Source organism: Phyllostomus hastatus, unplaced genomic scaffold (assembly GCF_019186645.2).
Source record: "Phyllostomus hastatus isolate PE091 unplaced genomic scaffold, TTU_PhHast_1.1 phas_contig_40, whole genome shotgun sequence".
NCBI lineage: Eukaryota > Metazoa > Chordata > Mammalia > Chiroptera > Phyllostomidae > Phyllostomus > Phyllostomus hastatus.
In genome coordinates this window covers 46,860,444-46,874,038 of record NW_025333872.1, presented here as the reverse complement: position 1 = coordinate 46,874,038, position 13,595 = coordinate 46,860,444, and the positions used below count along the sequence as shown (strand labels likewise).

Here is a 13,595-nt window from a genome sequence, read left to right as displayed (position 1 = left end):
GATCTTCAAAACTGTATGAAACCACAAGAGACTCCCAATATTTAAAGGTACAGTGATGAAAAAATAAAAATAAAACTGGAAGCATCATACTTCCCACATTCAAACAATACTTTAAAGCTGTAGTAATTAAAACAGTATGGTACTGGCATAAAAATAGGCACACACCAATGGAACAGAATAGAGCGCCCAGAATTAAACCCCCACATACACACTAAACTAACATCCAATGCGGATAAACATCCAATGGGGAAAGAATAGTCTCTTCAGCTGGATAAACACATGCCAAAAAAAAAAAAAGTACCCCTATCTTAGATCACTCACAAAAATCACCTCAAAATGAATCAAAGACTTAAATTTAAAACCTGAAACCATAAAACTCCTAAAGAAAACATAGACATAAAAATCCCTGACATTGGTCTTGGTGATGACTTTTTTGGATATAATACCCAAACCACAAATAATGAAAGAAAAATTCAACAACTGGGACTACATCAAAGTTAAAAGCTTCTACACTAAAAAAGCAAAAATTAACAAAATAAAAAAGTACCTATAGACTAGGAGAAATCATTTGCAAACCATGTAATGAATAAGGGGTTAATATGAAAATTTTCTTTAAAGGGGAGAGGGTAGAGGAACTAAAGAGACATCTTTCCAAAGACATGCAAATGGCCAACAAGTACTTGAAAAGGTGCTCAAAGTAACTAATCATCACAGAAAATACAAAAATCCAAACCACAATTAATACCATTTCATACCCATTAACAATAGCTATAGTCAAGATCACAGGTGACAACAATTATTGGCAAAAATATGGAGAAAAAGGAATGCTTGTGCACTCTTTGGGGGAATGTAAACTGGTTTAACCACTATGAGAACAGTAAAGAGATTTCTCAAAAAATTAAAAACAGAACTATTAGCCTTTTCTGGTGTGGCTCAGCCTGTGAACCAAAGGGGCACCAGTTCAATTCCCTGTCAGGGCACATGCCTGGGTTGCAGGCCACATCCCCAGTTGGGGGTGTGCAAGAGGCAACCACACACTGATGTTTCTCTCCCTCGCTTTCTTCTTCCCTTCCCCTCTCTCTATAAATAAATAAATATCTTTAAAAATGTAAATAAAAATAGAACTATCATATGACACAGCATTCTTACTTCTGGGTATATATACAAAGTAAATGAAAACAGGTTATCAAAAAGATATATGACTCCCATGTTTACTTTAGCATTACTTACAACAGCCAAGACATGAAAACAATCTAAGTGTCCATCAGTGAGTGAATGGATAAAGATGTTGGTATATAAACATACTCAATGGGATATTATTGAGCCAGGAGAGGGAAAAAAAACAACTCCAAAGAGAGTAGAATGGTGGTTACTAGCAGTTGGTAGGTAGGGAAATGGGAGATATGTTGTTTAAGATACATACTTGCAACTAGTATGTAACACAACCTAGAGATCTAACACATAGTGCCAATAAACAAAACTATTGTAAACATTAAACTTGCCAACAGACTAGATCTTAATTGTTCCCACCAATAGAATAAACAATAATTATGTAATGTGATAGAGGATTTAACTAATGCAAACAAGGGCAATCATATTGAAATATAAATATATCAAGTCAATCTGCTACACACTTTAACTTATATAATGTTAAATACAATTATATCTCAATAAAACAATGAGTATAATTTAATATTTAATAAGGAAATTATTTATTTACTGATGTATTATAATGTTACTTTTCTTTATTATCAAGTTTTTAAAATATTTCTACAGCAGAAAATCTACCAAAGAAATATTTCCATCAATAACAAAGCATTTAATATTAAAATAATTGTATTGGGTGATAATGTTTTGAAATAATTCATCTCCACACATAGTATGTAGTAGTAAATAATTTATAAAGGGAAAGATTTTTATAAATATTATATAGGCATAAAACTAAATATGAATTGAAACTTTCTTCTTAATCATAACATGCGGTATGCCATTTATATATTGCTTGCATATTATATATAGTTATATGTATACATAATACTGTATATGTGTGTGAGTGTACACACATATGTATATACACACACAGTTATACCTCTGATCTAAGGGGAAAAACTCCTCATTGTACACAGTTCAGTTAGCGTTAAGAAAACTAAAACTAGCATGAATATCCATTTTTTTTCTGTCAATCAAGAATAGCTTTCATAGCCACAAACAAGTCAACCTTGAAAAAAAGAATTGAATGTAATGCAAATTCTTTGTAGAAAATAGAAAAAAATCATTTGAAAGGTCTTACTCCCAAAAGCAAATTGTAAATAGATATAGATAACATATGCATGAAGCACCTGTTACCTGAGTTTACCAATCCAATTTTGTCATATTTTATGTCATAGAAAATAGAAACTAGAGCTGTAACTATACACTAGAAACTTAGATTTGTTTTAAATAGCTGGGAAAAAAATATTCTGCAAGAAAAACAAGCCATCTTGCACAGTTACAATGTAGATTCACAAAATTCTGTATTGCTTTGTTCATGGAAAAGTCTTACATATCTCTATAAACTTACCAGCTTGATAGTGAGTTTGTGCCTTTTGTAGAACTAGAAAAATGTGACAACACCCAATTGCTTCTGAATGGCCCTCATGGTAGGGACACTTAAAAGGCAAATGGAACCAAAACAGGGAGGTTTTTGTAAAAGATATTTTAATGACCTGAAGAATTTTCAGGCACCCAATACAATTTTTTTCATGTATTTACTAGTGAGGTAATATGACTCTATCTGAGTAGGTATAACTTTAGAGCCAGAAGTTGAGGGGAAGAAAAGTTGAAGAAAAGGGGGGATACTAATAAAAAAGAATACCAGTGATTTCTCATCCATTAAATTAAATGTGCATATTGTGAACTTTAGAGCAATCATAAGATAAATAAAATGAACAAATATATGTAATAAGCCAGAAGAGAATATAAAATGGAATAAATATATTCAATATAAGAGAAGGCGGAGAGAGGGGGGAAAGGAACAGAACAGATGGGATAAACAGAAAACAAAGAGCAACATGAAAACACATTTGAAATCAACCAGACCTAAATATAAATGAGCATTGTTTAAAAAAATCAGAAAAACAGGAGCAAATTATTACTATATACCTAAAATTTTAAACAGCTCAAATGTCCACCAAGATGAATGCGGAAAAAAATTATTATAATTATTATAATAGAATACTATTCAGCAGTAATAAAGAATGAATTAATGATATAATCAACCTGTGTAAATTTCAAAATAGCAGGTTTGGCAAAAGACCACATACACACATACACAGAAATGATGAATAATTCAATTTTTATGTAGTAACAGAATATTTACAACTTCTCTACAGTGACAGAAATCAGATTCAGTCTCCTGGAGTGAAGAGTAGGGCTGAATAAGGGAAGCAAAATCTGGTGGGCTATAGAGTATTTTACTTCACAACTGGGTGGTATTTAATCAGGTATATATTTTTGAAAAACATCACTGAGCTGTACACTGAAAGTGAGACAATTCATTGTCTCTTATGTAAATCAAAATCTAATAAGATTCGAAAAAGTAATAAATTAGAAATCAATAAAAACAATATATTCAGAAGTCCCACAAAATTTTAAAATTAAAAATGCTTTAAGGTAGTGTTAAAAGGCGATTTCCTGTATGTTTAAGAACATATATACAGTTTAATTTGGAGTTTATAAATTTATTTATAATTAATAACATGGATATTAAAATTATATATCTTACATGCACAGTCCTCCCCCAAACACATACATACAAAATAAAATAATTACCAATTGAAGCTGAGTATATTTGCTTCATGTGAGTCTCGATGACAGCAGGATCCCGAGAGCTGTAAGTCCCTAACTCAGGGTAAAAGCTGGAGCCAATGTCATCTGGGGGATTGTGTTTCCCTTGTGGGTTATTCTTGTTTATTCTAGGGTCCCAATGCTTCAGAACTGAATGGTTCCAGTGTATGTATTTACCATCAAATTGTGGATTTCCATACCAACTGTAATAAAATACATGTAAATAATAATTCAGAGGCGGCAGATCTTCCACGTAAGGTTCAGAGGCTTTGGAAGGTTTCACAGTGATTTCAACTCTTTTTAAATTCTTGGTATTTGTTTCACTGTTGATTTTGTCACTCATTTGGGAATCAAAAATTTTCCCCAAGCGAGGAGGTCGTTGATGAACTTCTGGAAGAAGGTCAAGTCCAAAAGGAACTCCAAAAGCAGCTTTATTTGGTCTCAGCATTTTTAAACCCATCATCACAGAAAAAATAAATAGAATAAAAAGTGACAAAATGATGCAAGTCCTTCTTCGAAACTTTGCCATGATGACATACTTTAAACGCCAAAATGATAAATGTTTAGCTGCAATTTATTGAAAAACAGTAATTAGTAAGTGGTATTAATGATATTTTCCAATGTATTCAAAAATGAAAACTCAAGTTCATAAAACTCACTACACTGAAAAAATTTTACAGTGTACTAGTATATTGATTATATCTAATATTGACATCTATATATGGCTAGACGAAATAGAAATATTTATTTGGAAATACCACAATTACTTTTTGTCAGATAAACATTTTGGAAACTTTATTTAACAAAACAAATATATTTTTCATTACTTGGAGAGATTTTGTATACCCTGAATATAAAGAAAACATTCTATATATAGGTACTAAAATTTTTAAAATATAAATATAAAGTTAAAGGTTCAGAGTTTCAAAAAGAAAATACTTATGACATTTTCAAAACCTCATTTTTTAACTAAAGTAATTATTTCACAGAAAGAAATTAATCACACATTTTAAATGACACTTTAGATGGAATAAAATGAGACAAAAAATTCTGAATGATCAAAATGTAGAGATTCCTAATTTAAAAAATTTTCCTTTGGAAGTTTGAAAATTATACTGAATGGAGGTTATAAAATTAACTTACAACTTCTAAGGATTTCACATGTATTTTTGATTTATTAAGTATGTGTGTGTGTGTGTGCGTATATATATATATATATATATATATATATATATATGTATGTGTGTTCAAGGGAGACCCCCAAAAAACCCAAATTATCTTCTGGAGGGCGGGCCCCCTGTAGTAACACAGGCTTCCCCCACTAGATGAGTATTCTAGGAACCCATCTGTATCTGTATTGTTGTTGGTGTTGTTGTGAGAGGCTGCGTTCTGCTTCAGTGAATTTTTTTTTGGAGACTCTATGTGTTTAACCATTTCATGCTGGGTGATTTAAGAGCACACTGGCCACAATGCACTGAGGTCACCAGTTTCTGACCAAAAACAGCACAACCTCATTCCCCCCCTCCTTACCCACATGATCTCAACCCAAATGACTTTTTTTGTGTTTCCCCGTACAAAAAGGAGTCCTCAAAGAGGATGTTATGCTGATGGGGAAGAGGTGAAACAAAAAACAGCAGAAAGGCATCAAAATCAAATCCACAAGTTCAAAAAGTGTTTTGAGCAATGGAAAAAAACATCTTAATAGGTGTACTCCAATGGGTTTTTTTGGGTCCCCCCTCGTACGTACATTGGCATGTAGGTAGGTGTACACATAGATAAAATATTTAAGTTTTCATGTACAAATTTTTATTAAAAAGGTCTTGGTAAAAAGTTCACACTGATTGTATTTATAAAATAGGATTTTCTACTATACATCATGCCATTGTTATTCTAAAGTATTAAGTTAAAATGAATTAACCATGATAGAAAAGACAGACAAGTAAAAATTTAATCTGTAGAGCAAATTTTCTGTCACACACAACTTTCTACAGACCGATGCCTCTATTATGTATATATGCAAGAAATACTAAGATGAGAAAGAATTTTTTCTTTACAGGCTAAAATTCAACAGAAACGTTCAAAAATAAAATTGCCAGCTTTTATTTGGCAAATAAAAGTGGCTAATTGCCACTAGCCCTACTCCTTCTCCTTACTTAAGAGAAACCACCTGACTTTTCTATTAACCATTCCCTTACCTTTTTAAATAGTTCTTCCAAAACATAAGCATCCTAACCAATAATATTGTTTTGCCCAGTTTCAAAATTTTACTTAAGTAGATACGGTATATCCACATACCATATATATACACCATATATATGTATACATACATATGAATATAATATGCATGTTAATCTTATACATGCATGTATACCGTAAATATATTTGCATATACTATAAATATGTATAGTTATATATAACTCAAAGTATATGACACATAGAAAACAACACTGATTACTACATCTTCTCTGACACCATACCGGGTGTCCCACTTCTCCCCCTTCCATGCCCTCCATCACATCAGTTCCTTCTCTCTTGTAAAAAGGCATGAAAAAGGACTTTTACCAAAGGAATAGGTAGGTGAGTCTGAGATTTTGTTTCATAATTATATTAATTCACTAGTTGGATAAAAACGCTTTTGTATCAAATAATCTCCTACCTAAACTTTGAAAACAAGGTATCAAAGTAATACTTTCTATTATTCCTAGTAGTCTAATTTAGGGACCCCCTCATCAAGTTTTTATTATATTTTAATACTGTTATTACATGAATACACTGTGACAACACCAAGCTAAACTCATTAAAGTATGTCATGAAATAAATCAAAAATATAAGATTTAAGCTAAAACAAGCATTATAAAAGTAGAGATAGTTGACTTTAAGATTTGAATCCTTATTGTTCTTCCAGGAACAAATAAAAATTTATTTTATTTGGTTGAAATATCAAAAAAAAAAAATCCTCCAGAAAACAAAAAGATGTATAACTCATTTTCAATTGAGCAAATATATTATGTAAAAAAGTAGTACACGAGGCTGATTAATAAAACACAATTTTTATGTTTAAGGTACTTGGAGTCCATGAAGAAAGGCAAGACATGCAGATGACTATAACTCAAAAGAAAAGTGCCAAGAGAGAAGTGGAAGGCGCACAAAGAAATGAAATGTCACATAAACTAAGGAGTTGAAGAAAACTCTTCAAGAAAAACAGTGAAATCATGAAAAAATGAATATAATATGCGTAGGCTAGTGGAAAAGCTAGGAAGAAGAGAATAGAGTCAGAGAATGTTCCAAAAATACTGGACATGAAATGATAAAGCATACTTTGGCTGCAGCACAGAGAACAAGATGGTGAGGCAAGAGCAAAGCTGTAGCAGCATGTTGGAACCACACTGGATCTAAGTGAGAGGACAGTGCTTATTTGGGTAAACAAAATATTGGCACAATTGCTTTACATTAGAAGGATGAAGCACCTATAAAAAAAGACATTCAAGTCACCAAACTTTATCATTTTCTGAATCTAACAATTTCCCATTTAATGATGGTTGTAACAACCACCTGTCTGCCTTCCTACCCAATGTCTATTACTCTCTTTAGTGACTCCCAACATGGACGATCCACCCAATAGTTTAGCCTCCCAGTCTGGGCTGCCTCACTCTTAATGATCTGTTCTTCCACCCCATTTCACACACTCAAGTGTCACAGTCATTTTCATTTACAGTCATTGACAAAATCTCTAGTTTCATTTTTTTCTTATCTAAACATAACCTTCTGTGCTTTGATCCCCTCTAACTAGTATTCTCATTCTGGCAATTTTTCAACCTGAGATGTCCAACCCACTGACTACCACAATTTTGCTATTGCTCATTTTCTTCATGTTTTATCTCTGGTGATGCAATTTATATTCCATGGCCCAGCACTGTAATTACTCACTTGCAAATACCCTTGACTCCCTTTACTGTTCTCCTTTCCTAATACTTACATGGGAACACCTCAAGAAAATGTCTATCTTTATTGATCTAGAATCACTGAAAGATACTGGAGAAAAACACACAACCATGTTGACTTTTTATTTTTAATTCATAACTGTAAGTTTCAAACCAACACACCAGACTACTTAACAATCCTATTACTATACGCCAGTATCTTCACTTTTCTAAAAAGATTTCATTCTTCTCATTTTTTTCATCAAACCTGCTACTACACCAACTTTTATTGTCTTCAAATAGCCATGTCTTACAATTCACAGCCAAAATAGAAACAATCATAAAGGAACTCCCTTGTGTTCCCATTAACTAGCTAACATGTTGACATCTACTTCTTTATTGTCAGCAAATTTGCAATTTAAATCTGTTGTTTCACTGCTTTGCCTTTCTTCTACAGAAAGTCCTACTACTTTCATTAAATTTTTGCTAAACTTTAATAACTACACTTTCTTTTTCACCTCTGCATTTTATTTTAATTTTGAAGTTTCTCTTTACCCTTTATTTTTTGTTAAGAAATTAATTCTTGATATTTCTTGTTTTCAAGTATAAAAAAATTATGAAGCAATTTTTCTGTCAATTACAATTATTTTCTGATTAATATTACCTCATTCTGAGTTTTCATATTTGTAATTTGCTTATTTATTCATACCTGATTATTTTAATTTTTTACTTCAACTTAAATATTAGGTTTTAGTTGTCAAATATTCTGTGATTGCATCTCTGGCATGCTTTCAGTGTTTACATATATGTTAACTGTTTTTCCTATAATTACTTTGCATGGGATTTGACTGTGACAGTTTTTTGTTGCCCAAGATAGCAGATCCTCCGAAGCTTTGTTTTTGCTAAATGTTGTTTTGTTATAATGTTGATGAGATGTAGGAATTTAAGTCTTATTTATATAAATTAGTCTATGTGTGTAAAATGTGTTTTGTTATAAGTTGTTTTGCTTAACATAAGTGAGGACTTGCAGTGTATGTAAATGAAGATGTAAAAGGTATTGCTATAATCAACTGGTAAGTACTGACTGGATTTAAAAATAAAAAGTAAAGAAATACAGAGAACATTCTGAAATTTTTTATACTTGTTATATACACTTCTCAGATCCACAGGTAAACATAAAAAACATAAAACACATGCAAAAAAAAATCCATTTATGGAAGTTGACTCCTTTTTCCTTCTTACCTGTCAATGTAATTTCTAAAACGGGCCCCCCAGCCCCTTTTTTTTAACATTACTGAATTCACTTACCTAAAAAAAAAATCATTGTTATAGCTGATCCACTGGTTCTATCCCAACCTCCATGTCTCAAATAACAGTAAGTCCTCTCAATCATAAGGTAGCAAGCAGATCATTGTGATTAAAAGTACAGGCTCTGCAGCTCAAATGCCTGAGTTCAAATTCCAGCTGTGTCCTTTTTTAGCTGTTTCACCTGTACAAGCGTCCTGATCTTCCCCTGCTTTTTATACTCATCTGTCAATGAGTTATTACCTCACTCACAGGATTTTTGTGAGGATAAAATAAGTTAATATTATAAAACTCTTAAGAGTCATTCTGGCTTAGTATAAACACTGAATAAATATGAGCAAACATTTATAATGATAATGAGTACTATCAAAGGTGGGTGTCTGGCAAACAACTGACATTCAAAACATGGTTTATTCTCTCTAAATGCCTATTCTCTATATGACTTTTAGAATACTACTACTGATCCTTCAAGACAAAACTGAAAAGTTGCCTCTTCTCCTTAGTACCTCTAATGGTTCCAGAGTGAAAATCACTCACTTTCCCATATACTCTATATAGCAGTACCTGCTTTTTCAGTTGGCATCCCTTTCTTTTGTATGGCATCATGCTATTCATTTACATGTATTATATCCCCCTCTACATTGTCCCTTAAGGTCCAGAAATGGAGCTCTTATCTTTACAGTCTAAAAGAGCCCAATATTTCTTATACATAGTCAGTGACCATTAAGTGTTCAGCTTAAACAATTTAATTTCTGGCCCTTTGGTTTTGACATTGGTAGATACAGTGTCAGGCACAAATATCTTTTATTACAAAATCACAAACATGTAATTTCTGTAACATAACAATATCCCACTCAAGCACACCATATGACATTTTAGGTAAAATGTTCAAATTAAAACTATAAAATTATTATACCCATATTACTACCCTAGCAACCATGCTCAAATAGGTGTTACTTCTGCCAGACCCCATATTTGGGCAGTATCTGTACAGACAGATTCTACGACTATACATATACTTAACATGTTTATAGTGTATAATGAACTTATTATATAGGAAGAATTATAGACATATAGATCCAATTAAAAAAACTCTATTTTAATAAAAATCATCATGTCCACCATAGCAAAACCACAATGACCCTAAATGTCTAATAGGTATAATGATTTCACATGAAAGGAGTAGAGGAACTATTGGGTTGGCCAATAAGTCTGTTTAGTTTTTTTCCATAAAATAAAAGACATATTTTTTATTTTCACCAATAACTTTATTGATTTGGATATTTTGACTCTGTTGGCTATATCCCACTATTGGCTTCTAGAGGGTAGAGGCCAGGGGAGCTGCTAAACATCTTCCAATGGGTAAGACAGCCCCACAGCAAAGAATTATTTGACCAAAATGTCAATAGTACCAAGAAACTTCACAAACCACTTCTGACATGTCCTATCAGTCACAGCACCTTCTCCATGCACTACACAAATCTTTTTTTTGTTTCAGTTGCATTGCATTTTACCTTTCTTGAAATAATGAAGCATAATATACCAAAAATATATATTTTCTTCCCTCTTCAATATTAAAATGGCTGCACAAAAATTTAGCAATTTTGATTAAGTTTTTTTAAATGCATGCTTTTATGAAAACTGTCATGATACAACCTAATAAAATTGTTTCAAATGATGTTAAAGACAACTAAGCACTACTACAGCCATCTTACAGAAAAAAACTACACAAACTTTTTGGCCAACCCAGTACCTATTTGCCTCAACAAAAGAAAGGAGTTTCAGAAATGACTTGAGAGAGGAAAAAAAAAAGCAAGTTAATTGCAGATGTATAGCTTCTCATAGCAGGAACTTACTCTGGTATCAGCTATTGAAAATTGTTATTTTCAAAAGGCAGTTTACATCGTATAATAGGTTCTTTTGAAGTTCTATGGTTTCTAGTTGTTTTGTGCTTTTAATCTTTGAAATACTAGTTTTTGACATGGAGGTGCAATGAGTTCCAAGAGATCCAAAAACAACATGATATCAACTATTATTTCGAAAAGTATCTGCAAATGAGCAAAAAGAAAAAAGGGCTCATGGACAACAGTGTAGTGATTGCAAGGGGGGCGGTATAAAGGGACTAAATGGTAATTTAAAAAATACAATACAGAAATTAGTAAATAAATTTAAAAAGTATTTGCTGTTATTCTGTTACTGAGAAAAGCCAAAAAGACTTCACTTTTTAAGTATCCATTATTAAGTTATACAGATATCTACTGTTTTTAGTATTGTTTTTCTAATTTTATTTTCTAAGAAGCCGTTGGAGAACTAATACTAGAAGACACATCTGGAACTTTCAAGATCAGTTTCTGTAGTAAGGCTTCCTGCCCAGGTCAGTTTTAAGCAAACACTTGTACTTTTTGGTTAACAAAAGTTCTCATCCTTCCATTTTAATCTTCACAACAACCTATGAAGCAGAAATTCTTTTTAATGCCATTTTACAGATGATGGAACTAAGGTACAGCGCAACTGATAACTTTATCCAAATATATTAGCTAGCAATCGTTAAGTAATCTGTCTGAGGTTAAGCTACTAGCAAGAAGCAGGGCAATTCTGGCTCTAGAACTAAAAGCTTTTGCTCTTATTCCATTCCACCTTTCCACAATACATCACACAAATCAAGTTAAATAGAATATAACACTGTAATTTTTGTGACACAGATGAAAACTGGTAACACGTGGTCCTATTTTCACTTAAACATTATGGACTAGTAAACAGTGATTATATGTTACCTACTCATAAACCGTAGCCCAAATTTAATCTCAAAACAGCTTATTTTCTGATCATACACTTAATATTCATCACGTGACTAATGTTTTATGCGGGAGCCTGAAAGTCTCAAGATTCACTGCACTCCACCAATTTTTTAGAGTTTACATATAGCTTAATATGAATGGAGTAATATATAATCATGAAAATGATTGGCAATGCGACTTACTATTACCAATCTTTAAACTTTATTATTTTTCTTTCAGACTATTGTCTAAATACGTTAACACAACCCATTTCAGGCCCATTTTCCTTTTTTTAAGTTCATATAACATTGTCCTCCCTTTTTTTAAAGCACTTGTACAGTTTCCTTTAACAGCTATCCGTAGGGTTTTGCAATAATGAAACCAAAACAATCGTAACTGCCTGAACTTCAACTTGCTCCTTTGGAAAATGGAAAAAAAACTAGTCCAGCATAGTTGCATTTTGAGACTTAGCAAAAGATAAGTCTATGATGACAATACCGAATAGTTAACAGGGGAATGGAAAAACCATCTCGATGGGGCCTCGCCATCCTTGCTCTCCTCTGCTGACGCCTAAAGGCACCGGGATAAAGGCAACCGCCACCTTTCCGCTGCACCCGAGCCGGTAGGCCTAGGTCCTTCCACTCTCCCCACAGGCTCAAGACCAGGCTGCAGGTGTGAGGATAAAGGAACACGGTGTGGAAAGGCTTCAGTCACTGCCAGAATTTGCTGGGGCGAGGAGGGGAAAACCGAGGTGCGGGGAGGAGGTTCCATTCCAAAGTGGCGGTTGGAATAAAGTTAGGTAGAAGGCAATAAAACTAGCCCAGACAAAAAATACGGGGTAACAGTGTGGGAACCGGGTGGCCCAATACGCGGAGAACCGCAGCTCGCCACCTCGGAGGGCTGGCACCAGGGAGCAGGGTCAAAGGCCGTGGGCGGGAGCGGAGAGCAGATTGGCTGGCTGGCTGGCGGACCGGGACCAGCGGACCAGCGCGCAAGCGCCGGCAGTGGGCCCTTCGCCTCCGCAGCCTGGTCTGGAGGCCCGACTCCCCCCGCAGGTTACTCACCAGTGTGTGGGAATCCGGCCACCAGCAAAGAGTCTTCTGCTAAGACTCACGTACAGAATGGGGATAAGGACAGAGGACCCACCGCCTGCGAGCTGCGAGTACAGCTAACCCCTCCTCCTAAAGTGCGCTCGCACAGCTATTAGGCCTGGGGGCGGGGCTTACTAGTGGGCGGGGCTCTGGTTCCCTCGACAGAAGCCGAGGATTTTGGAGACTGTGGGGGCCGGGGGAGTGGTTGAAAGACTGTAGAGCTTTCCCAAGCTTCCTGATCTAGTAGGGAAAAGGGGCGGAGTACAGTTGGGCTGGCGTCCAGTCTTCTTTTTCCTTGATAGGTGATGACTCCCCTCTCTTAGAAACGGGTCCACTGGGAAGCTCTTACTAGTAACAGACAGATGATTTAACAGGTGTTCAAAATTTGGATTTAATTCGAGTACACTGGTTGTTTTCAAACTTTTTAAAGAACAGCATTGCTTTTTTTAAAATGGAAACTTGACTTGCAAAACCAAAGTAGATGGATAAAGATGACATTTAATTTGCAAAGTATTATATAAAATCACCTTCGTACTGAAATACTTGCAGAAATAATTGAAAACAGGGAGGCAGGTGTGAAGAACAAGAACGTTTAAAATAGAGGTTACAGCTGAAGGTTCCATCTTACATCAGCCTCAGAAGCCAAGAGAATTCTCTATTTTGTTGGTTACATAGTA

The 13,595-nt window shown here is 34.1% G+C and overlaps 1 protein-coding gene across 2 annotated transcripts in view; it reads right to left on the bottom strand.

Annotated features, from left to right (window-relative positions):
- The window catches only part of MANEA (mannosidase endo-alpha), a 46,807-nt gene extending 33,777 nt beyond the window's left edge, over positions 1–13,030 (bottom strand). The window contains exons 1-2 of one of the 2 annotated variants that reach the window (XM_045843480.1): positions 12,892–13,030; positions 3,811–4,392 (exon numbers count right to left, since the gene is read on the bottom strand). In XM_045843480.1, coding sequence (XP_045699436.1) covers positions 3,811–4,354 — 544 coding nt within the window. In that variant the 5' untranslated portion in view covers positions 4,355–4,392; positions 12,892–13,030. Of the gene's footprint in view, positions 1–3,810; positions 4,393–12,325; positions 12,607–12,891 lie in introns of those variants that run through there. The other variant, XM_045843481.1, reaches the window with a different exon arrangement.
- Positions 13,031–13,595: the final 565 nt, after the last annotated feature.